The sequence below is a fragment of the Eucalyptus grandis genome, chromosome 6 (genome assembly GCF_016545825.1).
Source record: "Eucalyptus grandis isolate ANBG69807.140 chromosome 6, ASM1654582v1, whole genome shotgun sequence".
Classification (NCBI taxonomy): domain Eukaryota; kingdom Viridiplantae; phylum Streptophyta; class Magnoliopsida; order Myrtales; family Myrtaceae; genus Eucalyptus; species Eucalyptus grandis.
In genome coordinates this window covers 50416677-50443656 of record NC_052617.1, presented here as the reverse complement: position 1 = coordinate 50443656, position 26980 = coordinate 50416677, and the positions used below count along the sequence as shown (strand labels likewise).

General features: G+C 38.4%; 2 protein-coding genes across 2 annotated transcripts; one reads left to right on the top strand and one right to left on the bottom strand.

The window, feature by feature from the left end:
- Positions 1-67: 67 nt before the first annotated feature.
- On the bottom strand, positions 68-21731 carry LOC104450534 (protein translocase subunit SECA2, chloroplastic). Its single transcript, XM_010065122.3, is given in 40 exon segments — positions 68-411; positions 518-695; positions 921-1110; positions 1187-1261; positions 1883-2006; positions 2109-2298; positions 2380-2449; positions 2532-2586; positions 3151-3230; positions 3523-3603; positions 3708-3825; positions 4722-4777; positions 5382-5671; positions 5808-5871; positions 5974-6069; positions 6271-6384; positions 6476-6554; positions 7750-7835; positions 7949-8044; positions 8138-8230; positions 8317-8400; positions 8798-8888; positions 9220-9335; positions 9431-9496; positions 9632-9719; positions 9790-9854; positions 10161-10226; positions 10457-10548; positions 11162-11282; positions 11356-11420; positions 11521-11590; positions 11697-11831; positions 16416-16544; positions 17252-17371; positions 17913-18149; positions 18245-18396; positions 18399-18516; positions 19286-19341; positions 20022-21662; positions 21665-21731. Coding segments are annotated over 38 exon segments (5496 nt in total). The 5' UTR covers positions 21717-21731; the 3' UTR covers positions 68-411; positions 518-695; positions 921-945.
- Positions 21732-21790: 59 nt separating this feature from the next.
- Positions 21791-25686, top strand: LOC104429885 (pentatricopeptide repeat-containing protein At1g77360, mitochondrial-like). Its single transcript, XM_039314210.1, has 2 exons — positions 21791-22002; positions 22493-25686. The coding sequence occupies exon 2, from the start codon at positions 22586-22588 to the stop codon at positions 24017-24019; it is 1434 nt and encodes a 477-aa protein (XP_039170144.1). The 5' UTR covers positions 21791-22002; positions 22493-22585; the 3' UTR covers positions 24020-25686.
- Positions 25687-26980: the final 1294 nt, after the last annotated feature.

The window sequence follows — 26980 nt, the reverse complement described above, 5'->3', positions numbered from 1 at the left end:
GAAACTCTCAAGCGTAATAGCACACTCACAACTTACGCAGTAGTACAAAACTTAAATAATTATTCAATTGGATCGAAATGATGACAAATGGCATTCTCATGTGCTCAACATCCCCAGGTGCTTTACACGAATATACAAAAGCTATTGCAAATTTGTATTCTGGTGTCTCTCACTCTTGAGCATAACAGGGTTCCGTTACAATACAGTTGAACCCCCCATCCCAGCCCCCCAAAAAAGGGAGAAAATGCGGGTTCCTATTTCAGTCACTTAATCTAGGTGGTATGCATTTTGAATTGCATGTGTAATGAAAAAACTATATCTGTGCCCTACAGCTGCTATGTACTCTTCGGAAGAATTGTCTGTGCTCTCCCATATCTCGAATAACCGATCGAAACTCGAGTAAAAACCATACTGCAAGCAATCATACTCCAATGTCAGTCCTTCCAGCAGCAAATAGATATCTTGACAAAATTGCAAAAACTTATTATTGTTAAAGAGAGAACTTCAACTTCTATACCCAGATATTGCTGCAGGTTCCTTGAGCAAATCTATAGAATGAGATTAGTCTGGATGTCATTCACTTTGAAAACCAGTAAGTTTGCAGGGACCAACAGTATTCCTTAATAAACAACTAATGCCATGCAAGAGCCACATCTCCAGAACAGCAATTGGGCATTGATTTGGAGTAAATATTCCTGAAAACCAAGACCCTTTATGTTGCAACAACTTAAGACTTCCAATCCAGTGAGCTCAAGAATAATCAAGATGGCAAATTTAAAGACACAAGAAAATAAATAAAGAAGATAAATGACAGAAGTTATTAACCCTATCAAAGATCACCAAAGCGAATAATCTTATTACACACAGTGCTATACTCTGGATGAAAATGAAACACTGTAGTTCTCAGACAAGAAAAGTACCTCTCAACAGAAATTTCTTTAGGTGTCATGACATGTATATTTCCTGTGTCTCCAATGGTGATGACCAGTAACGAGTCAGTGATTCTACCGTCAGCCTTCTTGTGGCGCTGAGCATTGAGATGAAGAACCTGCAACCGTCAATTTTGTATTCTTCTAGAGGATTCCTATGCCCGAAACTTCGCACGTTTACCTGTCAAGATGCACATATAAGTCAGGTACTTAGTCAAAAGCCAAAGAGAAGAAACCGGTAGAAGAAGCTGAAGTACCGCAGAACTGAGCCGGTTCATGTTCACAAGATGGTCTCTCCAGAAGCAATCTAGGGTCTTCACAAGAACTGCTCTCTGTTTTATGATATCATCATTTACATTAGTTCAAGTACATTTAGCAACAAGCAATATGAATTATGAACCGAAGTAATTCGCCATTAGTGTACCCTGCTAACAAGGTAAAATTAAAACCTGACCTATCCGGGATTTAGCTTTAGAAACATAGAAAATGACACGTCAAGCAAATTTGTTGTTTAATTTGTGTAATTCATTTGCGCTGTGTGCCTGTGGAAAGAAGATGATTTTTCCCCCCTTACAGCAATTAGCAACTAAAAACAATTCACCACCATGATAATCTTGAATCAAACCAGATATCATCTGTCACCTATTTTGGCCAGCTAAATTCTGAATATCTCATCATTTACAAGTCATCAGATTTCCTGACTTTGCATCTTTAATCACAGAAACCTCAAATTTTTCATTCTTTTCCTTACTCGAACAGTTTTAACAACTCATTAAGTGCTTCAAAAATAAAATTATACTCCTTTTCTTGATAAAGAAAGTTTCAAACTGGAATTTCAAATTCACTTATTACTCTGCTAACTGGACACACTCGTCAAGATCTTTTGCGAGCAATCTATTGACCAAGTATTCTCTATGTAATAATAGTAGCAACTAGAGCTATGAAAACTTCACCTCAATTTCCTTGACATAAGCATAATCATATCCTGACTCTTGTACGGCATCCAAGTATGAAGCAATCAAGAGATCTCCAAGGTACTTCCTAAGTAAACAAATGGCAGACCGATACCTTCCATTCCTGCATGACATAAATCCATTGCATGAATTGGATATTATCCTGCTAGACATTACCAAGAAATAACAATCCACTCCACAGAGTTGATACAAAGATTGTACTCACTTGGCCATATCATCAGAGCATATGACAAGCCAACGTTTCAATGAAGCGCTCTTCATGTGAATTCCTCTAAAAGTATTTGGAGGTTTTGGCAAGTTTGGAAGGTTAAAGTTGCTAATATCTACAGAGTTTATGTCATCAAGATGAGTAAGTGGCTCTAGTAAAGCCTCCTCAGTGATTCCTGAAAATAAGCCTGCAAGTTTAACTATGAATAGACTATGACCGAAGTAGGCCAGGGCAAATCAAAACAGAGAATCATCAGCAAGGCCCTCACCATCCAATAACTTCCCAGAAATGGAAAACAACTCTTCCAACAGCTTATTCAAGCTCCAGGTGCTTGGATGCTATCAAAAGAAAATGAATAAATTCATGAAAGAGGCAAAAATGGCCAATGTAATAGCAAATTCTATTATAAACTGCAAATACCTTTGCTGGATTAACATTTGATATTACTATTTCATCAACTACCGCTTGCATGTACCTGCAGGAAACATCTTTTCAGATGCGACTAGAAGTGTAGTCATATAGAGCTAAAGTTAGTATCCTCGTCTAGGTCATGATGAGATATGCAGGAACCTGTCAGTTTTGGGGATGAAAACTGCTCGATACTCCTTAATTGGTCTGGCTCTCAACCTATGTGCCTATAACTTCATGCCCATTCTTAGACATAAGAACCGCATCATGAAAGCTAGACATGCTTTATCTAATAAAGAGTAATATGAGTTCTGCTATAGCTAGAGAAACAACTAGTCAAGTACCATAAGGCCAATGAATGCACAACATTCATATCATTATGAAAAATGTCTCCACATATTTCACATTAACACATCCATATGTACACAGCTATCATGCATAAGGATCCTTGAGAGAGCTTTGTGTGAGAAAATGATGTAAACAGAATGTCTTTCCTGCTATGAAAAACCATAGATAAATGCCTGCAAAAGCAACAAACTTAAAGTGCCCACAGAACATAAGGATGCCATTGCTTCCACAGGAACTTTATAGCAGCACATAAATGACATTACTGAAAGGTAGAGGCACTGACTGGTATATGTGCTGGGAGCAACTTTCGCTATCACCCATTAGCATCAGCTGCCGAAGATCATACACATGCTTTCTTTGTACCTAACATTAAAAAAAAAAATTCAAATCATATTAGGGGTTTTTGTTCCTTATCGATAGTAAAAATTTGTTCTTTTAGTTGAAAAGGACATGCACTTCTCTAGTTCCATTAGACACGGAGGAAAAATCCTGGAACTATAAAATTGTCAAATACCGACAAGAACTTCAATAGAGTTGCGTTAAAAAAGCTGCAGATTTTGTGCAGCATGTGCAATTCAGAGGCAGAAAGATGATTGCAGTATGCTGGACCAAATTTTATCAAGGCCCAGTCAAGCAGTCTATGTATGAAACGCACCTCTAATACTTCATCAAATTCGACCAGGCTCTTTCTTATGCCAAAGAAGTACTTTTCTGCATTTATTTGCAGTGCCAAGAGCTAAAAGCAAACACATCAAGTCAAAAAATGGAGAAAATGAGGGAAGACGGAAAAGTACTTCACAGTGGATAAGGACGTTTACGAAGGAAATGGTAGTGCAGGACCTGTTTTACAATTGCATCGCCTTCAATGGGTATGTCCTCATCGTTTGTAATTTTTGATATCAGCCTAACAGCCCACTCCGTGTCAAAATTGAACTTTTGAAACATCTCATCCTGCAAGCTGTTGCAAAAGGAGCACTGGATGGCTTAAGACAGAAATCCTGATTTAGTAAATATAATGCAATCAATAGCAGCAAATTTCTTCAATCCAAATTTGAGGTAAATCTGAAAACCTGGTTTCAAGCCAAAGAATGAACAGCAACACATAAGTACGTAGGTAATCCGCTATTTGAGTTATCAAATAATTATGAGCGTGGAATCAGATTTTTAACTAAACAAGATATATCATTACTAACAATAAGCTATGTTTGATCCCAGGGGCTGGCTGCATGAGAATATTTGCAGCCAGAACATTTTTTCTTTCGTTACCTTGCCATCTTGTATAATGGCCATTTATCCGGTTGACATATAGCAATTTCATCTTGATAAAACATAAGAAAATGGGAGATTTTCTCAGTGCATCCAGAAGTTGACGTAACTCTCTGTCACATTGGCCCAATGCGAATTTTGAGGCTAGGGTCACTTTTTTTGAGAATTAAAAATTCCCGCATGTGTCATCATGAACCTACTGACCCTAATCGCAAAGGAGAAAATTAATTAATCTAGAAACAGGATGGATGAAGGAAACTCAAAGAATCACCTGATAATAGACATTTATGGATCCGAAAACATTTCATAGTTTTCATTATTCTTTACCAGGAACATACTAGGAATCAAATGTTATTGCTTATTGGACAAAACATAAAAGTGCCATTAGTATTCCTGAAAAAAACTACAAGAGAGGCCTCCAAGCTGAAAGTTCTCACATGATGACACAAATAAAATGATGTCATGACTAAGAAAGGTCCCCAATATCCTTATTCACAAACAATTGACGAAACAAAAATTCCCCCCCTTAGATAAATTCATATGATCTAAGCTAATGGCTTGGTCACATATTATCACGCAGCAATCTACCTGACCATAAATCGTGTTGATCCAGGATCCCCCTGCCTTCCTGCTCTGCCACGAAGCTACATGAGCAAAGAGGGGGCAAATCAAGATAGGAAATGGACATGAAACATGATAAGATCAGAATTTTTAGTGACCAGTAGAACAATATAAGTGACAGATAATGCATACAGTTTGAAAAATAATAATCTGAAATCCATATGATAAAAAGTGTAAAGAACTGCGGCAATGATAGCAATAGAAGAAAGCACACAGACCTTAAGAAAGATTAATGAACAGGGAACGCCCCAAACTTAGAGATTCTGTTTGTCTTCCCAATTTAAATCAAAACATAATTAAAAAGAAAAGGCTGAGGAATCTAAATGAGAAATAAGGCCACTCAGAAAATAGTCAAAAGATATTGCAAAAAGGGAAGGCACTCAACTTGTCCACTAATTAATTAAATGCTAAAGTCGAAAGATACCAGAACATGTCGAACGTACAAAACATTGTGTGACCCAAATAACAAGGGGAGCACAAGAAGTTTAAGCTGAAAAAGCACGTATCAAGCAACTATGACTTGTCATTGAGCATGGAGTGCATCTAAATTGGGCGACAAATTATTTTGGTAGATCACTGAGCATCAGACAGCTCAGTCCAGAAAATATTTGTAAGATCAAAACTTGCCTGGTTGTCAATTCTGCGAGACTCATGCAAGGAAGTTCCAATTACATGAAGCCCCCCGAGCCTTTTAACTTCAGCTCCTTCATTCAAACAGTGTACTTCACAATCCTTTAAAACTTCCAGATAAGCTATTGCTATGGTAGGACCCAGTGGGTACATCTCAGCCTGCTCATTGACAAGCCTGTGTAATTCCTTTATATCAGTTGATTGACTTATTTCGACAGATTCTGAGATAATGGATCTGGCCTCCTTTAACGTCCAGTATTTGCCCTCACTCTTGCGAACATATTTGGCTGGTTGTTTACATTTGAAACTTACACATGTTAGGAAAATATATGTTTAAGCAAGTGCTCCTTTAGCGTACTAATGACAACTATATGTGACAATGAAAATGGCACTAATGACAACTATCAGAGAAGGTTCACAAACCCATTAATGCTGTCTTTGCTAGCAGAGCTAACGATGATGGTCCCACCTTTATTTTTGAAAGTACCTACAAAATAAAATCAATTGAAACCACAAATAAATGTCCAACTCACCATATTGAATTTATAACTACCAGTCAAATCAATACATTTTCTGCTAAAGGTCGTACCTTTTCTGGAAGAATGTCTCCGTCAGCCTCCAATTCTGATACTTCTTGGGTGAGAAATGAGAGTAAACTGTCTTCTACCATTTCTTTTGCTAACATCTTGAATTTCGCAACAAAGAGAAAAGTGGATACTACCTTTAGTACTTACCCAAGAAGATCAGAAGAAACAATGCTATGACACATTCAGATGCCAGAGAAATAGATCAAATGCCATTTAGAAATATTTTAAGATTTAGACTTTCCTAGGACAAGTCACGCAAAACTAAAATTAATAAAACTAATGATTAAAGCATCACATACTTTTGGGTTTCCTCCAAGGATTATGTCCGTGCCCCTCCCAGCCATATTTGTAGAAATTGTAACAGCATACTTTCTCCCAGCTTGAGCAACGATCTCCGCCTCCCTTGCAGCATACTGATGAAACAAACATAACATTGAACGAAAAATACGGGTACCTTACAATACCTCATCTAGCTAACACTTTGAAGAACATATTTGAATTGACCTTAGGTCGGGCATTCAAGACATTGTGAGGAATCTTCCATTCCTTCAGCAGATCAGACAAATGCTCAGAGTTCTTTACACTGCATTAAGAAGATAATGCTTTTATTGAATGGTTTTTAATTCTGGATACTCATTGATAAAGCTACAATAAGAAAATACCTGCAAATTACGTGAGCAATTAAATAAAATAATGCGTGAGATTAAAATATGACATCAAGATTCAGTACCCTCAGAAACTTACGTGAGGACCAGCTATGGACATGCAATAAATGAGATAAGTCAAATCTCCATCCTTGCTCTTCAAAGATTTTAAAATAACCCTCAATTGTCCCACATAATACCCCTTTTAGAGCCCAACCCACATGGCTTCATATAGGTTTGTTAATTTACATAATTTACATAATTTCCAGTTCCAGGACTATGTCCAGCAAAAAAATCTGTCTGACACGCCACCCAATGTCCAATGCCTCAGTTATATCACAATATTCACCCAATAAACACTCTGAACAACTGCCATGGTGAATTATTTTTAATTTCTATTCTACTCCATTGATTATCACATGATGCAAGCAACTCTCATTCTATCCAAGAACACAGCTCGTACGGAACATGAACCTACTCTCACTACATATCTGTGTTTATATGCATGTGTCACATCCAATTCAGCTATTGTCTAGGTTAGACATAGTAGATTAAGTTTTTCAACCATGTCTTCCCCCAAATGTTCTTTGAAAGGGCCCATCCTTAGTGTCTTTTACATTTTTCCCTAATCAAGGTGCTCCTCACCAAGTTCTTGACTTCACATATAGAATAAATAAACATTAAACCACACCTTCATCTAAAAGCTTAAGCTTTTAGAACAGTTGGTTGTGGTTCTACAAAAACTTCAAATGATATCAAAGCTGGAGATCTCGAGTTCGAATCTTTTCAGGTCCCTTTCCCTCCCTAATTAAATTTCCACGCTTAGTGCTTGGCGAAAAGACCACACTAAGCATGAGTGGAAGTGTCAGAATATATAAATATTAAACCATGCTTTCATCTAAAATCTTAAGCTTTTAGAACAGTTGGCTATGGTTCCACAAATCTTCACAAAATATTAGTACCCTCTTCTTTGAGGCCTACAGATGAGGAAACTAAGCAAAATCATTTGAATGTGGTTGGGACGGTGATATTGTTATGAGCTGCGCATAAGTGTTAGACCTTCTCTTCATAGAAAAGACACAGATTTGGTGGTCAGATTTTTGTCTATTAAGGAGAAAAACCGAGGCTGTTCACCTGGTCGTGCCCACCAAAACAGGGCGTCCTTGTCTAAACATGTACTCAACTTCTTCACGAGCATATTGCCACTTTCCACGAGCAGTCTATAAGTAGAATCAAAGGCATAAGAAGAAAGAGTTATGGTTGCTAAATATAAGATGATTGCTAAATATAAGACAATGAATAAAAATGTAGATCACAGATGTTGTTCTCCTACAGCAAAAGCTTGGATGGGTAAATCTTTGCGGATATTTGGTAGATTTGTCGGAACTTCTACGACTGGCGTATGGAACATTTTCAGGAACTCTTTCTCCTGCAGTGACATTTGATGTGAGTAGTCAGTATTATAGGCAAGTTAACCTAAAGCAGGAAATGCTAGAGAGGTTCGAAAATAGGGCATCCATACTTCAGTTTTTGCAGTCCCAGTCATTCCAGAAAGCTTAGGATAGAGCTTAAACAATGATTGGTACGTGATTTGTGCCACAACAACTGAATCAGCCTAACATTTGTTTAATCACAATTAATTTCATAAATCAATATGAATGTCATGGACATTAAAATATGAGAGAACCGACAAAGAGGAACCTGAATCTTCAAGCCTTCTTTCGCTTCTACTGCCTGGTGTATCCCTTCAGACCATCTCCTCTTTTCTTCAACTCTCCCTGTCAGCTGCAATATAGATCAGCATATCATCATAGCTACTTTTTCCTTCCAGATAAATGAAATCATATATACTGTTCACACCTTACATCATGACAAATAACCTTGCAACTGAAGCAAGATATTGAAAAACGCAATAGAGACTTTTTCCTTACTTCCTTGACAAGAAGAAAACCAAAAGATAGAAGTATGTATCACTAAACAAGCATCCTAAACCAAAGGAGGCTTTTTTCTTTACTTTCTTGTATGAGTGATTAGTGCTTCAATGACCACATGCTCTCCAAATAAATATACTTCTTTTCAGAAAGACATATCAACAATGCCAAAAATATGGAAAGTAGGTAAATTAAGAAGGAAGGAAAAGATGAACCAATGGCCAACCACATACAACAGTGTATCCATGTACCTCATTGATAATCAAAGCCTTTCCATTTCTAACTATGTATTGGACATCCCGTCGGTAGAATTCTTTGGCCTTTAAAGCATTCATCACAAATCTATTAAAAAAAAAAAATGGCAGATATTAGTAAGAAGATACAAAAATTGCTCCTGATACATACATGCAACAGCGTAACCTCTATACGAAAGGATTTAATGTACTCATGTAAAATTAAGAGCTACATTGAAAGAAATAAGAGTCAATGAGAATAAAGAAGCTGAACTAGATCGAAATTGAGCAAACTTATAAAGGAAAGTTCCACAGAAGTCATTGGAGAAAGTAAGATGAAAAACCCCACTAAGCAAACTACAAAATGACACTTATAATCGTGGACTTCATTTTTTTTTTTTTTTAAAGTACATATTTAAAACAAAGAGTCAAATTTTAACCTAGCCCAGGGATCCCTTTCATCCCATAAGTCATTTGTTTCAAGAGCCAACTCCGCAAGCTCTATCCCTTCCTCGGTCAACTCCACAGAGTTATCTTTAAGCTCCACTTTGTAGTGCTGTCAATAATGATTCATAAATCTATCCATCCCCCAAAGATACCTGATAAAAAATTCTTCATGCCTTTGAATAAATGAAATGTAAAAGAACTTACAACCCCCTGCATGAGCAAGTCAGCCACCTTTGCAGCAACAGGATAGCGTGCTGCATCTTCACTAGCCTGAATTGCACATGGAGCTAGATTGTTTTTATCGCACATCAAATTGAAATATGTGTCTATTTCATGGTACATACTTGTAAGATAATTCCAATTTGACACTTCAAAAGCAGGCACATGAAAATTAGCAGACATTACCTCACCACTAATTAATAAAGGATTTCTTCCTTCATCGATAAGAACGGAATCAACTTCGTCAACAATCGCAAAATGAAAGGGCTTTGGCCTACACAAAACTATATCTAATCAGGATTATAAGATCGGAGCACGTACTTCAAGTAGAATTGTAAGTTTACCATCTCATAACAAGGTGCTCGCTATTGCCTGCTAGATTATCCCTCAAATAATCAAAGCCAAGTTCCTGAAAACATTATTTGAATTAAACATAAGCAACCAAGAGTACATGTCATCAGAAGGGTGGTGACAGTAATTGAAATTTCTCAAGCAGAACATTCATTACTCTAGCATCCAAGGGAGCTATAAGGGTAATGACTGTTCTAAAACACGGATCTTGCAAGTGCACAAGGGCATAAATGCAAGGATGACAAAGAAAAAGCACCCTACTTTAAGTCATAGTGAATAGATTGCCAATCAATTGATAAATTTGAATCTGTAAATATGAGCAACAAAATCCAAAGTAAGCTGCCAAGGGAAAGAGATCACCAACAGAATTATTAGTGTAGGTTATATCGCATTGGTAGTTGCGTCTCCTTTCCGCTGATTTCATTCCCTTCTGTACATGCAAGCACATAAAAAGACAGAAGATAAGCAAGTTGAAGACTGAAGTTGTAGCATTTTTCATATCTTCCCACACAAATATTGGTAAGGTTTTCACAGCTAAACACAAAACCAAATCAAATTCTGATTGAGCCCCTTTTCTTTCCCAATTGGATTTTTAAAGCAGTATATGGCACTGTGAGAATAACAGATGACTCTTTGCAAAGAGCTTTGTTAATAAGTAACCTGTATTAAACCCACTGAGAGGCCCAAGAAGCGATGAACACGCCCCATCCACTCAGCATCACGTTGAGCTAGATAATCATTCACCGTTACCACTGTCAAGGGAAAGGATAATAACATCATGAAATCGATAATGAAATGACCAATTAATCTTGTATAACAAAGGTTAAATATCCTCTTGAACAAGCAACAGAAAGATTAGAGAAACAACTCTGAATATTGGTAGAGGTATGGACAGATAAGTGAGTGACAAGCATTTCTAGGTGAAATGGCAGACTGTTGACTTATGTAAAATATATACAATACGCACTGTGTCAAACATGAATAAATTTCTTTATGCTTGAGGATAATATGTCAAACATATTCAATTTCGACAATATTTTCTGTTCCAAAAGATGAATCAGAAAGTACATAGGAAGATGGCAGTTTTGAATGGTATTTTGTTGGAGGAAAAGATGGAAGGAACATGACTTCCTTCAATAAGCTATTAAGGGACGTTATGACAGTAAGTTCCTTAAGTTATTGAGCAAGTTAGAGATGCAAAAGAACTATCACTATTACAGCTTTTCTTTAAGTGCGTAGTTTGTAGGAAAATTGCAAAGCACTGTTAAGCTACCAATTTCCACGATTCAAAAGATTACTGTTGAAGAACGACTCATTAGCTGCATGCAGTTGGATGGCAACAAATCCTTCTATACATTAACATACCATGTACTCCTTCACCAGTCAAAGCATTGAGATATGCTGCCAGAGTAGATACCAATGTCTTTCCTTCCCCTGTTTTCATCTCCGCAATGGATCCGTCATGAAGCACAGCGCCACCAATAATCTAGACCAACATATCAGAATAATGTGATGGCTTACAAAGAGATGGAACTAAAGAAGATGGTCAAAAGACAAACCTGTACATCAAAGTGGCGCATTCCAAGCTTTCTCTTTGCAGCTTCGCGTACCACGGCAAATGCCTCTGCAAATAAGATAACCAAAGCAGAATGACTGCCTCAAAAGGGTTGAAAATACAAAGACATAAAACTCAAGACCCATAAAATGAACAGCAAAGCTCCCACCACTTTGAATATCAGCCAGTGTTTCGCCCTGCCCCAGCCTTCGTCTAAATTCCAGTGTCTTCGCAGCCAACTTTCAAGCACACCACAAGGACATTTGCAGAAAAACAGTACCCAGTTATTTAGACTGAAAAGCTTAGCACGTAGGCTTAATAGAAGGAATTTTAAATTATACCAACCTGATCATCAGTCAGCCTCTGCATCTGTGGCTCGAGATAATTGACCGCCTCCACGAGCCGAAAATAATCCCGCACAACCCAGTAATTCAAGCTCGCGAAATCCCTCCACGTCCTCGCGACACGTCCATTATTCTCCTAACGGGAAACCAAGAAAACAGAAAAAATGAGCAACCTTTAACAGGAGCATACTATCGAGCAGGTGGCGTGCGATAGCCAAAGAAAAAAACACGCGCCGAGCCACAAATTCAAAACCTTCACAGCCGCGACCGCAGAGACCCGGGTCAAGCGACGCCGCCGGAGGCCGTGCGACGAAGGAAGCGAGGGGGAAGGAGATGCCGAGCATGGGAAAGATGATGTGGGTTTCAAGAAATGAAGTGGGTGTTGTTGGGGCGGAGGTGGGTTTGAGCTGACGGTGTGGAGCTGAACAAGAGCAGGCACGGTTGCCATGTGATGCGGGGAGGAAGCGGGGAGAGAAGAGAGAGAGAGAGAGAGAGCTAATTCATGCCAAGCTCAGCAAAGCAAAAATGGAGCTTCAGCACCTGCTCGTCTTGTCCTCTGCTAAGCTTTTGTATTTTCTCTGCCACTGCAAAATGCAAACCGCGAAAGAGAAAAGGCAAAGAAAATGGCTAATCTATATTGGCATCTGATGATTAATTTCTGATTTAATCTAATCTTCCGTTAATTTAAAGGTTAATATCATGAAAAATTCCAAACTAATATATTTATGACAAATTTAATCAAAACTAATTTTTTACCATAACCAATACAAACCGGTACATTTAAAACAAATTACTTTTTTTAGTTTATCTTAAATTAGATCAATATTACAAAAAACTATAAATTAATACACCTATGATAAATATAAGGTAAAATCCCAAATTAGTATACCTATGAACTACTATGTATCATCAAACTTAGTAATGTGACTTGTAAAATTTAGCGGAAACTATATTTATCATAGGTGTATCAGTTTAGAATTTTTAATAATTAAAAATTTAGTTTATGGTAAATTTATTATAAGTTCACCAATTTGAGGTTTTTCAATATACCAACCCCCTTCATTAATTCTACACGTAAAATTCTATCTATGATATTGTACTGTTCTGTAAGGCAAAAATTGGAACTTATCCATATCTTAAACTTACACATAAAATTCTATCGATAAAACACTTCTGTGAAAAAGCACCAATATTTATTGGACTGTTTTAGATTACAGCAAACTGTTTCATTATTCCACAAACTTTATATACGCAACTTACCAATATGAAAAAGATACTAACTTTTATAGAAAATTATCAACTCTTATTTGAGCCTACTTACTAAAGTTTATTGTATTGATTTGAAATTGCCTACCGTTCCTCTAAACTATCGACATTTATTTGTTGAAGTTATTAATGTGTTAGGCTTACTAACTCTTACAAGAAATTCTCACACTTTGATTAAGTTTCAATACTAACTTTTCATTAGTCAAGTTAACAACTAGTTTAATTCTACTAACTTTATTCGAGCAAGTTGCTAACCCTCATTCAATTGTTTCGAAATTTTCAACAGTTTTAAAATTTATTTACAAAGCTTACTGACATGTTAAATTTACTACACTTTTAGGAAATTATCAACTCTTGTTTTAGTCCTTTCATCGATATTTATTTTGTGTAGGTGAAAATGCTAATCAATTTCACAGTTCACCAACATTTATTTGTTACTAGCTCTTATAGAAATTATCAATTTTTATTTAAGTCATAATCAGAATTTGTTTGATAGTTTGGAAACTACCAGTTATTTAAATAATTTACTAACATTTACTTGAAAGGTTCATTAGATCGTTTTGTAAATTGCCAACGTTCTTATAATTATCTAACATATATTTTTTGAAGTTATACAAAATTACTAAAAACAGGTGGCCGGTTCTAAATAATTAAATAGATTAACTCAATCAAATAAGAGTTGGTAAAGCTATCTGGGCAATACCTTAATCCGTGAACAAACGGTAAACACTCAAGTCAATATCGCTTTTGATATAAGAGCTAGTAACTTATAGTTATCTTAGCAGACAAATATGGGCAAGTTCTTGAAGCAATTAGTTATTTTGAAATAAGCAAATAAAAATTTTAGTAAAGTAGACGCAGATAAGAGACAGTAAATTTCGTACGCTATGCAAGTAGACATTGGTGATTGATAAAATTATTGATAATTTAAAAAATCAAATAACTGTTGATAATTTACCAATACATTACAGGTTAAATAAGTTGCCGGTCAGTATTAAATTACCACAGGGCTTTAGGTTTGCAATGCTTCATCATTACGAAAGAATACTGGTTTGCTTTTCCACGCACATAAAGCTAGAAATATGCAACCTATTCTCATTTACATTAAAGTGACTTCTTTTCTAAAATTAGAAAAAAGTTATTCAGAAACTGCATACGATATGCAACCTAGTCGTTAACCCATGCCGTTATCCGCTAATTTATTTTCCCTTGGAAGTGTAACTAGATTTTAAGTTTCTATAATAACTTCAGTTTTGAAAAGTAACATGATCAATTGGTGGGTTGACAAATCAGTAATCATAATATTGGCTGATGATAAATTTTGGAAAATTAATATTAGCACTTTCATTTAGACCATGAATTCGAATCCATTAATAATAATGTTGCGGGCCCAAGATTAGTCCAAACAAAATTAAGAGGAAGAGGTTTCCCTAAAATGTATTAGAAACCTCCCAAGAAGACTAACCAATGAACGGGATAAGCCATATCAAATCGGGTCCAATTGTCATACGTAACTTTAATATCGGACTTCGTCTACCGAGAATATCTCATAACAATTTTCGGTGGGCGAGCTCCGGCGACATTGGACGAAAGACCAGTCATTTAAATGTGTCTGTAATTTATCTATTCGACAAAACGCACAAACCTTCCCCTGCAAATGCCACATGAAGTCATATAACACTGTAATAACGGTTCTGTGTATTGGATAATGCTGCTAGACTTGCTGAAACCAATGGAAGATGGTCAGGAGTGTGATTCACAGACATAGAAGACGATGGTCAGGAGTGTGATTCACAGACATAGAGGAAGATGGTCAGGAATGTGATTCACAGACATAGAGAAACATCAATGACCTGTGACTGCCAAATTTCTGAAAGAGGACAAGTAGTGCCTGATCAGGGAAACATTTCATGCACCATTACACTTTCATCATAACAAACTGAGAAGCTGGTAGTGTAGATTATACCTATTCGAATCAACACATCTTATGGAATTCCATTCACAGGCGGATACGGCATGCTCAGAAATGTAAACAACCAAACATAGTAACTAATGTCTGGGCATGCCTACGGCCGCATGGAGTGGGGTTGGGGGTTTGTGCCAGTTAAGTCTCAGAAGCGAAGCTCATAGCCGGGTAAGAATTGAAGGAAAAAGGGAAAAAAATACTTTTCGTTTTATACTATTCTTTGTCAGAGTATTAACATAGATCATTTACTCCAGACATCGTCTTTATTGGAGGTAACTTGTGTATATACATGTCATACAGAAATAGCTTCTTTACATACAAGAGTAACTACTGCTTGCATCAACCCTGTCACCTTCAACTCTCCCAGCAGTTGAAGAAACCGCCTGTAACAAATAGATCCAGCTATCCTTTTGTGTTTACAAGGGATCTGAGTGGCTATTATATACATAGAATCAGATATTTAACTCAATATCCAATGAGGATTTGTTGCTCCAAAGTAAAGACGCAACACCAAACTTAAGGAAGCACCTTTAGATGAAAAAGTTCATCTCTATCATCAGAAAATCAACGATCTCTTCCTAGAAAAACTCACTGGCTAAGATAATCACTTGCCGGAATAATAAACCTGCATATTGGAACATGACCACTGAGATCAGCTTATCATCTGTAAAAAGTACACAAGAACAGAATGATGCATTGAGATAGAAGATAATCACATTCCGGAATAATAAACCTGCATATTTGAATTCGTTCACTTAGATTAGCTAATCATTGTAGAAAGTACACAAGAACGAAATGATGCGTGAGAAAGATTTTGACTATGTTGGGAGAAGTTGAAGAGAGTAATACAAAGATTAATCAGAACTTTTGGGGTGGCAGACGATATTTTCGTTCTAAAGGAAGATCCAGCCTAAACTATATAGATCAACACGGTGCAGTTTCTATATTTTCCCAGGTTGCTTGGGAAAAAAATAAATAGAGGATGATACAGTTGATAAATCTAAATCTGGAGGCAATAGATTGTTAAAGTGGATGACTCAGCAAAAGATATGTAGCTTGTACGACATACTCGCAGTTCACTGTTTCTCCTTACAGTGATAATGTAACAAACACGAGAGAGATTGGGAACATTAGGACAAGAACTCAAATAGGTTTACAGGCAAAGATTTTACAAGCATTGTGAACCAGCGCAATTATTGATTGAACAGGTATGACCTTCTAGGATTGTAAAGAAATATGTGTCAATTAAAATAGAGCAACCAAATGACCAAAGGCATGCATTTGCTCCATAAAATTAACTCAAAAAGTATGGCGCCATGTAAATAGATATATCACAAATTTTTTTTTTTTTTGGCCAGTGTCAAAGAAAAATATTTGACCCAATCATGCAAACCACTGTATGACATAAAGCTGGCAAAAGCAATACGGGAAGCCAGCAATCTTGATTCTTAATAACATGACAAGAGAATCATTAATTTGGCGGAGTACCTTCGCAGACCTATTAGCACATCCGGCAAAAATTTTTCCCTGCCAGCTTAAGAGAGCCGTTACAACAGAACCACAAGGTATTGAACCAACTGGTCTTATGTCTACCTGAAGCTCATCATCTGATAATTCCTGCAGATTGTTGTGTAGATAAGATGCAAGAAAAAAAAGAAATATATTCTCAGCAGAGAACAATAATAAAAAATGGCCCAATTCTCTTAAAACACTGACTTTTGTTCAGGTTACAATTTAGGCCCAATTTTTTTTTTTTTTCATAAAAGAGCATCTATTTTAGCTCATGTCTCAATCCTAGCCCAAGTTTTGTTTTATCTGATGAAAAACACCAACTTTAGGTCTTGTCTTAATATTGGCCCAACTTTTTTTTTTTTGTCTTATTAAAAAGCAGACTTTTAGTTGGTTTCCAAATCTAGCCCCTGTTAAGTTTCCGTCCAATGATGATGTTCAAGATTCAACTTGTTATTCAATGCGTATTTGGCGGAAACTTGACAGGGGCTGGATTTAGGTACCACCTGAAAATTGGTACTTTTTTACAAGACAATAAGAAGTTAAAGTCAGAATTGGGATTCCAGCTAAAGTTGGAGTTTTTTTACGAGACAAAGTAAGTATGGGCCAAAATGGGAACCAGAGCTAAAGTTGGTGCTTTTTAATGAGGGAAAAAAAAATTCCAACCAGAATTGAGACTCGAGTTAAAAATTGGTGCTTTTTAAAGGAATAGGGCCAATAAAAACTTACCAGTAGCGATAAGTGCAAATTAACCACAGCATATATTTCTATCTGAGAAAATATATATAGCAAGAAGTCGATGACTACTACTTTACCAGTATATTGATGGTTTTTTCCCGGCCTCCAGTTATCAGCCATTTGCCTTCTAAGCTTACTGCAAAAATAGCACTATTATGCACTTTTGCAGATTTTATGAACACATCATTTTTCCAGACCTACAAAACAGAATGGAGCAAAATCAATTTTCAGTGATAGGGACATCCCATGGCAAAGTTTCATCCTATTAGAAATGGCACTCCACATGAAAAATGCTGGCTAGCTAGTCCCCTCCCTTATAAGCTTCAGAATCCAAAAGACTGCCATTTCCAAGAATCCACGAATGAACAGTTTTTTCAGTGATTCCATGGAGAACAAAGTTTAACAATTCTTCTTTCCCTTCTCCAGAAAATCTCAACGGTGCTTTTATTATCTGTCTTTCTGGGAACTAAAGAAACCGAACAGACTACAATTCATTAATTTCATCAATACAGCACCATGAGTTGCCCGATAACCATTCTCAGCATGAGACTGAGTAGGAAACGTCACCAAGTAAAGTCAAGAACTATTTCTCGCTATCATTTTGGTTTGAGACAACATATAGTCATTGACTTGTATTATGATGAGAAAAGCTGTCTTTAACCTCTATCATGTACAAAGACCCAATACAAATGATAGAAAGCCCCGAAAAGATTAAGAAAGACTGAAAGATGATAATACCTTTATACTTCCATTTTCATGAACTGCAACCAGAAAATGCCTCTCCCCTGTAATAGATAGGACTGGTGACATACTTCCAGGTATATCTTCCCCCAATACTGCCAGGGGACTATGATCACTAAGGCACCATAATCTGACAGTTCCATCCCAACTGCCACTGTAAAGGACCCCATCGAATGCAACCATTGTGGAAACTACAGATTTATGACCATCCATGCTGCATGAAAGGGTGCAATCCTGTTAAAAAAGAAACTCAAAGATTGTAAAATTGTATCCCCCTTTAAAATAAGCAAAACAGCAGCATCCATAAAGCTAGGAGCACAAGTGCCCACCTGCAATGACCATGCTTTTATCAATTTGTCTCCACTTCCAGTATAGAGGTACCCATTTCTTGAGTAGGCCAATGCATGTATACCACTGTACCGCCAATCCTTTTGCTCATACCATTTTTTAATGGCTCTTCCATCATAGGGGAATGTATTTTCCAGACACAAATGCCACTTCCACTATCAGCACTGACACATAATTGTTGTTCCCCATCAGCATAGATTACAGCCGTGACCTTGTGTTCATGACCCCTAAATGAGTGTATATGAGAGAAATCCTGGAAAAAGATGGAAAAAAGGAAAAAAGAAGCTTGTATTAACTTTCTGTATGAAGGTCAGGGAACCATGCTTTTCGACTGTGGCTTCCTGAAACTCTAGGTGAGCCTGAGAGTTATGGCACCTGTTGGGTTCATCTATTCATTGGTCCCAACAGATTGGGCCGGGCTTTTACATTGATGGCGATCATAATCTTATTAAAGGTATTACCTTAAAAGCATTGTATTTTCAAGTATTCCATTTAGTCACGAAAACAGTTCTCTCAAATTCTCTGACCCAAAACGGAGAACTCTCTCAAACTCCAAAAGTTGCCATAGAATTTAAGCTTAGGGACTCAATGGCAACTAGCCTCTTCCAAGTTTTGCCTTCAAAAGATCAACTCAATAGATTAAAAAGACTTGTTGAGAGGTAAATCATTACTGTAACTGTAAGCTTCTGTTGAACACTTTCAACAGCTACAAGGCCCACAAATTACGTGATATGTGATATTTTCAAAAAAATTTCCCTAAATCACTCACACAAGTTTGTTTCAAACATCAGCTTAGACCATTAGTCAGAATTGCTTTTCACTTAGAGTCATGGAATGCCCCCATAATCAGATTGAAGTCTATGATAATGAGGTTTGATGAATAATACAATGGAAATTAGTAAGTCAGCCTAAGACAATTATTGATAACACATTCAAACTTTTACCACTAAAAGCAGAACATTGGGAATCAAAGACGTGAGTTGATAGATTGCAGTGTAATCTATTTTGCTTAGCATGCATACCTGCAAAGACCACACCTGGACCGTTTTATCAAAAGAGGAGCTAAAGAGAAATCCTCCTACAAGAGCAAAAACAAACTTTAGAATGCAGTTATAGTATCAAACTAGCTGGAACTCAATGAGCTTGCTAAATAACCTAAGCATCTGGGCTCAATAAAATTTGTCAATAACCTAAGCATCAGAACCTTACTATTCCAACTTTGTACCCCATTCCAAAGCCCGTAGTAGTTTGAAGCAACAACAAAAAAACTTACCAAGAAACCTTTTAAAGAACTGAAAAGAAATTAGTCAAGAGTAAATTTGCAGGTTATGTATCTCTTATGCATACAGAAATGTTGTCAGAGCAGGTTCATGCGAATCTGTCCTTCAATGTCTAAGTCAAAATCACTCAATCAAAGCCTGTTCTGATGTAAGTATACAAAGTTAAGCACAAGTTCTACTCTCACTGAAATGATGATCCACAACATGAGAGAATGCCCAGTATACTTGAGAGCAACACAATGCCATGGACAAGAAAGCTAAAGTGGCATAGTGCTTCATTAAAAAAAGAAAAGCAAATAAATGAAAAGAATACTTCTTTACTAGAAGGAATTTGAAGTCAACTGATTCAATGCTTTTAGAGGGCAGTGGCACCATGCAGAAAGAACATGGATCAAGTAAACACATTGATGAAGAACATTAAAAATGAGAATTAATATAAAGATTTCAGCAACGCAAGCATGGAGAATGGCCCCCATACCTCCAATGGCGAAACCCGTAATACAGTCAAGATGACCCTGCAGATCTTTGCATCTAACACTTTGCTCAGAGAGACCCTCAACTAACTCTTTATCCACTCCAACCTTACCACTTTGAATATCTGCTCCACCAGCATGCTTGCTCCCATGCAAATCTTTTCTCCATGTATCTGAACTTTTCCATGCCATCCGACATAATTTCCCAAAAGTCAAGCAATGAAACTCAGGATCTTCTCTAACTACTTCCTCCTCAATAGCCCCATTGCAACATTGATATCCCACAATCAGTTCCCTAATGCATTTTCTCACATCAGTTATAAGTGGTCGTGTTTGTGGATCCAAGTTGAAACATTCAAGGAGCACCAGCCTCAACGACACAAAATTCGAGGTCACTTTTTTCTCCAATAAAGAACCAATATTTTCCAACCAATTATTGTACAAAACTGAAAAATCCAAATCATCTTCTTCTCTCACGTTCCAGGTGTCTCCAGGGAATGCAGCACCCAGAAGAAGCCTAATGAGCATACAGCCCAATACCCAGACATCTGATCCATACCCAATAAAATACGAGCTGCCAGAGTCATCTAATTTAGCATCCCATCTCCTCAATAGCTCAAAAAGTACCTCAGGGCTCAAGAGGGAATCACTTTCCAGTAACTCGTAAAAGATCTTATGCAGCTCTTTGTTATCAATTCTTTTTCCATCAGAAACATATTTACCAGCAACCCTGGCGACCTTCCTTTCCAGCACCAAGACCTCATTCAAGTCAATATACACATGTCCAAATTCATCTATCTTCATACATGAAAGACCCAAACAGCCAGCTATAAGCCCTTGCTTATGCAAGCTGACTACCCCCTCGCAAATCTCCATACCTGTAATGGCAAAATTGGACACCCAATCCTTATTCACATCATTTCCATCGACCCCATCAAACTGCGGCACCTCGTCAAAAACCCGTAAAACCTGTCCATTGAGCCTCTCACATACTAAATACAGCACTTCATCCTTAAGATTACCCCACAAGCCATAAACTTGACACACTCTACACTGTCTTCTCAACGACGCCCTCAAAATTAAAGACAATTCATTCAATACTTCCTCCCCAATACTACTCAAACAAGTCAAAACCCTCGCAACATAATCGAACCTAAATCCCGAACCGTCCTCACTCCCATTCGACAACGACGCCATCGGAACAAGACTAATTTCCTGCTTCTCGCGACACCTCATGGACAACAAACCAGAATCAACACGACCAATTCTCCCTCCTAACTCGTAACAAAAGTCACGCTGATCGCCCCCGCGATCTTCTTCAACCGAGACAGCGTCGCACGGGAGTATCCACTCCTTCCACGCGGCGTAGAGCTGGTCGGACCACGTCTTGCCGACGAACAGCTCCCGAATGACCCGGCGATCATCGTCCGACGATTCTCGACGCGATCGGTCGCGGCCGGCGCGATCAGGCTCGGGGTTACACAGGCGGAGGAGGTCGATGTTCTTGGGGAGAGAAGCGGGGCCCTGAGGCGGGAGCTTGACGAGCTGAGTGCACGCGGGGCACCGGACGGCCTGCGGGAGGGGCCGGGGGAGGCGCGCGAGGCAGGCCTCGCACGCGCTGTGGCCGCACGCGAGCACGCGGGGACCGCCTCGTCGCCGTCGTAGGCGGCGAGGCAGACGGGGCACTCCGGCGGCTCCATCGCTGAGGTCGCGGAAGCGACGGAAATGGCTTCTTCGGGCGTGCGGAATCGCGTTTCGTTACGTTACGCGAAAAAGGAGGGGAAAAAATTGGGCCGAAGTTCACCAAAGCCCAAAACCCATTTTCATGTCGACTTGTTCATCGGCCTCAGTTGCAGAATTAGGGCAACGCGTTTCATGGAACGGCCGTGAACGAACTCCATCGTCAGAAGATCAGAGCCGGGCGAAGATCAGCACTTTTTTGGTGGTGGATCCAGCTGCAGCTCCATCGTCATCGTCAGTCGACTGGTGAAAACTTTATCATAATACTGTTTGTTCCTTCTCTGGCATTACGTTGGACTGGTTTTTGTTCATGTTGTTGTTGTGACTGTCTGCTGCTGAGTTGGATGGACTCAATGCAATGTGTAGTTTGGGTGAGACCACAAAATGATAAGTCTTCCTGGAATAGATTTGGTCTCACTTTGGAGTATGCGATTGAGAATTGATAGAAGCCGTGGATTGCCGGTCGTCATAGCAGCCTAGCAGGATGGCGTGAGTTGAATTTTGTTGAGCGACTTGTGCCGGTGGGATTAGTTTGGTTTAGGGTATCGTTTAGTCAGGACGAATCAAACTGTTGAAGGCGCGAGGTGAAATTTTTGTCTAGAGGGTTGTGCTGGTGGAGTTGTTATGGTGAGAGCCGTTTAGTTGGGATGAATTGAACTGTTGAATTGTTCTGGAAGATGGTAGGTTAGCTGAGCCAGCATTGTTTGTTTATATAATTTAAACGTTACTGCTGCAGGACTCAATTCCAAGGCTGCTCTCCAACGTGCAGTTAAGACTGATTTAACTGACTGGCTCAGGTGGACTGTGAATTCTCAGTTTGGCCGATAACATGCCAAGAATCAACACTGGGTTTTCCTTGAGATGGAAAGTGTGGGGAAGAATGTATAGTTCAAGTGAATCAGTAAGAGACATTTCAGAATCATTGAGAAAGATAAGTAAAATTATGATGTCCACACCAGCATTGGCCCTTGATACTGCCCTTGACCAAAGTGGCATCAGGGTGTCCCCGGATATAGTGGAGGATGTCCTTAAGAGATTCGAAAATGCAGGTATGTTGGCTTATAGATTCTTTGAATGGGCTGGGAGGCAAAGAAATTACTCGCACAGTGTTAGGGCTTACCATATCATGATCAAGTCTCTGGCCAAGATCAGGCAGTATCAAATTGTGTGGGATGTTGTGAATGCCATGAGGAATAAGAGCATGTTGAATGTTGAGACGTTTTGCATCATCATGCGAAAGTATGCCAGGGCCCAGAAAGTGGATGAGTCGGTATATACATTTAATGTCATGGAAAAGTATGACATGCCTCCAAATCTAGCCACATTCAATGGCCTCCTAAGTGCTTTGTGTAAGGCCAAGAATGTGAGGAAGGCTCAAAAGATCTTTGATAGTATGAAACAGCAATATGTTCCAGACTCAAAGACGTACAGTATATTGCTAGAAGGATGGGGAAAGGCTCCAAATCTGCCCAAGGTGAGAGAGACCTTCCGTGAAATGGTTAGCGCAGGCTGCGACCCTGATATAGTGACGCACGGAATTATGGTCGACATACTTTGCAAGGCCGGGAGAGTCGATGAAGCTGTTGGAATTGTCAAGGAAATGGATTCCACTGCCTGTCAGCCAACATCTTTCATTTATAGTGTTCTTCTGCATACCTATGGGATAGAAAATCGGATTGAAGATGCTGTCGGGACATTCCTAGAAATGGAAAGGAATGGAATTGAGGCTGACGTGGTAGCATACAATTCCCTGATTAGCGCCTTTTGCAAAGTTAACAAATTTAAAAATGTGAAAAGGGTGTTGAGTGAGATGGAGAGCAGGGGAGTTAATCCCAATTCAAGGACCTGCAATATTATCTTAACAAATTTGATTAATAGTGGGGAAACCGATGAAGCTTACAGCTTCTTCCGGAGATTGATCAAGGTTTGTGAGCCTGATGCAGATACCTATACGATGATGATAAAGATGTTGTGCTGGAGGGATGAACTGGAGATGGCTCTTAAGGTGTGGAAGTATAAGAACTCAAAGCGATTCATACCAAGTATGCACACTTACTCAGCACTCATAATTGGCTTATGCGAGAAGGGTAATTCACCAAGGGCATGTGTCTTATTGGAAGAGATGATGGAGAAAGGGATCCACCCATCACGTATGACTTTTGGGAGGGTAAGGCAATTGCTTATAATGGAAGGAAGAGAGGATGTGTTGAAATTTCTTCAAGAGAAAATGAACCTTTTGGTTAAAGAGCCATTATGTGATTGAAGCTATGCATAAAGACTAAGGAGCTTTCTGCTACAAGTTATGAACTTGATTTTGTTAGATTCAGGCATTAGGACATAATATTCAGTTTGACAGCAGTGCTCTGTTTGGTTAAGATGTTGGGCTGTCACCGCAGGTGAGTACTTTTTCTTGTTTGTTCATAAATTATAGGCTGCAGATCTCATCGTACCATTGGAAGAAGGCCAATGGAGGTCACCAAACAAAGCACTGCCAAGTTCAGGGATCATTATGAGATTAGAGTCAGAAAGAAGATTTTCTTGACGACAATGATTGTGAGAGACCAAGAATACAAGCTTAGCGAACTTGTCGTTAGAGAATGAATCAGAGGTGTCCAGAGGATATATGGCAACAAGAAGAGAAACACGCAGCAGATTTTGGTGGGTCTCTTGGCCAGTGACAGGATTGGCTGTGCAAATGGTTACTTGCGGAAAAAAGGGTGAATGGTTTCGTAATTCCTATGCACAAAGTCTGCAAATTCACACTATACTAAAGATCCATTCGACCAAAAAAAAAAAAACACTATACTAAAGATCTGGCAAATCAGTCTTTGTCTAACTTCATCACAGGAATTCATGAACTTGTCATCGAAGCGTTGCATGGAAGAAGGAGAAGTAGAAATTAGACTCTGTGGAAATTGGAAATTTTTGTGACCGTACATGCCAGATCAAGAAAATAACCCTTGTCGGCTGCTAAAGCTTTGTGTTGGCAACCATTGCCTTCTCTTGGGGCTATTCACCTTTGGAGGACCAATCCCAAAGGTCCTCAAAGAGTTCCTCTGTGGAGGCACAAGAGTCGTCGGGCTTGGGATCAACAAAATGGCAGAGAAGCTCGAGAGAAACTGCGGGTTTTTGATACCACAGAAGTGGAGCTAAGGATATTGGCATTGGAGGGCAGGGCTTGCGAAGGAAAAGATCTCGGCAGGTGCAATTTGGAAGCCATGACCAGAGCGGTACTAAAAGGCAAAGCGGACGTCTTGAGACCATCGGGGATGGCATGATTTAAGGATGATATCTGTTGTGAGTAATCAGACGACTCGATCCAGTATGCAAGCATCGAATCTGCAGAGGATCGGCACCAAGCTGTTAGGGAACAGGAAATAGTTCGATCAAATCAATCAATCTCATATTTTGTCGGTGTTCACATATGTAGACTCTGGTTGATTTAGTGCTCATCTGGAAACATAATTTTTGATCTAAGGTAACAAAGATCCACGGACCTGGCAGGTCCTTAAAAGGCTCAAGGGTCCTTCAGACAGACGGGAGATCCGCCTTGGGGTGGGAGACCTCGCTTGGCTGTGGCCCGTATTCCCTACTAAACCGGGAAGAAAAATATCGGTTTAGCTACAGGAGGAGTCAGGTGCCGTGTCCCTGAGGCATTGTTTCGGGTGAGCCCAAGCAGCCTGCCACCTCTCCTTAGGACGTGGACAGGTGTTGGTAGACCTGGCTGGGGAGGCTGCTTACCTAGGTGAACCTTTAAACCTAGCTTAGGTAGGTAATGAAGCCATGGTGCGCCCTGGTTCAAAGGTTTAAAGGTCTAAAGGTTCATATGTTGTCGGTGTTCACATATGTAGACTGTGGTTGATTTAGTGCTCATCTGGAAACATATTTTTTGATCTAAGGTAACAAAGATCCTGCGTGGTGGATTTTTTTTTTCTTGTTTCATCAGCTTTAACTTCTATTTTGGTATGGTCGACGAAATCAAGTACGAGCAAGTTGTGATCATAACTTTCTGAATTTGAAAATCGAAAACTTAATTGAAGCCAGTAAAATTGAGAGACATAATTGACTTGACAATGCTCGGTAAAACATAACACATGATATGATAACAAAATTTGAATGGCAAATTCGAATTCCGTCATTAATTTTTGTGTCCAACTACAAGGTCAACGAGTCCTCTGAGCAGGCATGCTACGATCAGCCAACTGGAAGGCCCTCCTTGAAATCCGCTATTTAAACTACTTCCATCTACTGACCAAAAAAAAAAAAAAAAAAAAAAAACTACTTCCATCTTTAGATTCACAAATGTCGTGGCGGTGATCAAATTGGCTCACAAAACAATTGCATGATTATTTAGGAAACCAGATTGAAAGTCACCCACAAGTCTCATTCTAATTTAGGTCATATATAAATATTATTAAAGAAAAAATTTAGCACTAAAGAAATTCGTTATTAAACTAATTCTATCTTTAGATTGTACCCACGATTCTCATTCTAGTTTAAGTCATATATAGTTGTTAATAAAATAAAAGTTCAGCACTAAAGAAATTCAATATTAAACTAATTCTATCTTTAGATCAAAAATCAGATCAAAAGTCAATTATATTTCTCACTCTAGTTTCGGACATATATCACCATTATTAAAGAAAAAGTTAGAGCACTAAAGAAATTCAATATCAAATTAAGTTTATCTTTAGATTGTATAGAACCAAATCAAAAGTCACCAATGATTCTCATTCTAGTTTGGGTCCCATATAATTGTTACAAGCCGAACTTAGACTAAATTATGATTACGGATTGAAATCGTAAAGTATTAATTTGGGGTGACCAATGTTTAAGTTCGAAAGTCTTATATTGCACCAACTTTATCCGGATGATTACTATTGACCAGTGACGTAGTAGTGTTGGACTTCGGCATTCATTCTAAATGAAAAGCCTACCAAACCTTTTAACATTTAGAGCTTTCTCAATCAAGAATAGGCGTCGGAATTCAAAACATAATATAACTCAACTTTTGATCTTTTATTCTTTTCGCATCATTGAACAGATAGAGCACAAAGAATGCAAATATTATTGAATCGGTAAGGTAATTACAACAACGATAATAATAAAATAAGTGACATTTTGGCTTTAGGCCTTCCCGATCTCAATATACATCATAAGTGAGATCGAAACTTGAACATATAACTTATCGCACAGCAAATGCCATGAACATAATTAATCTTGT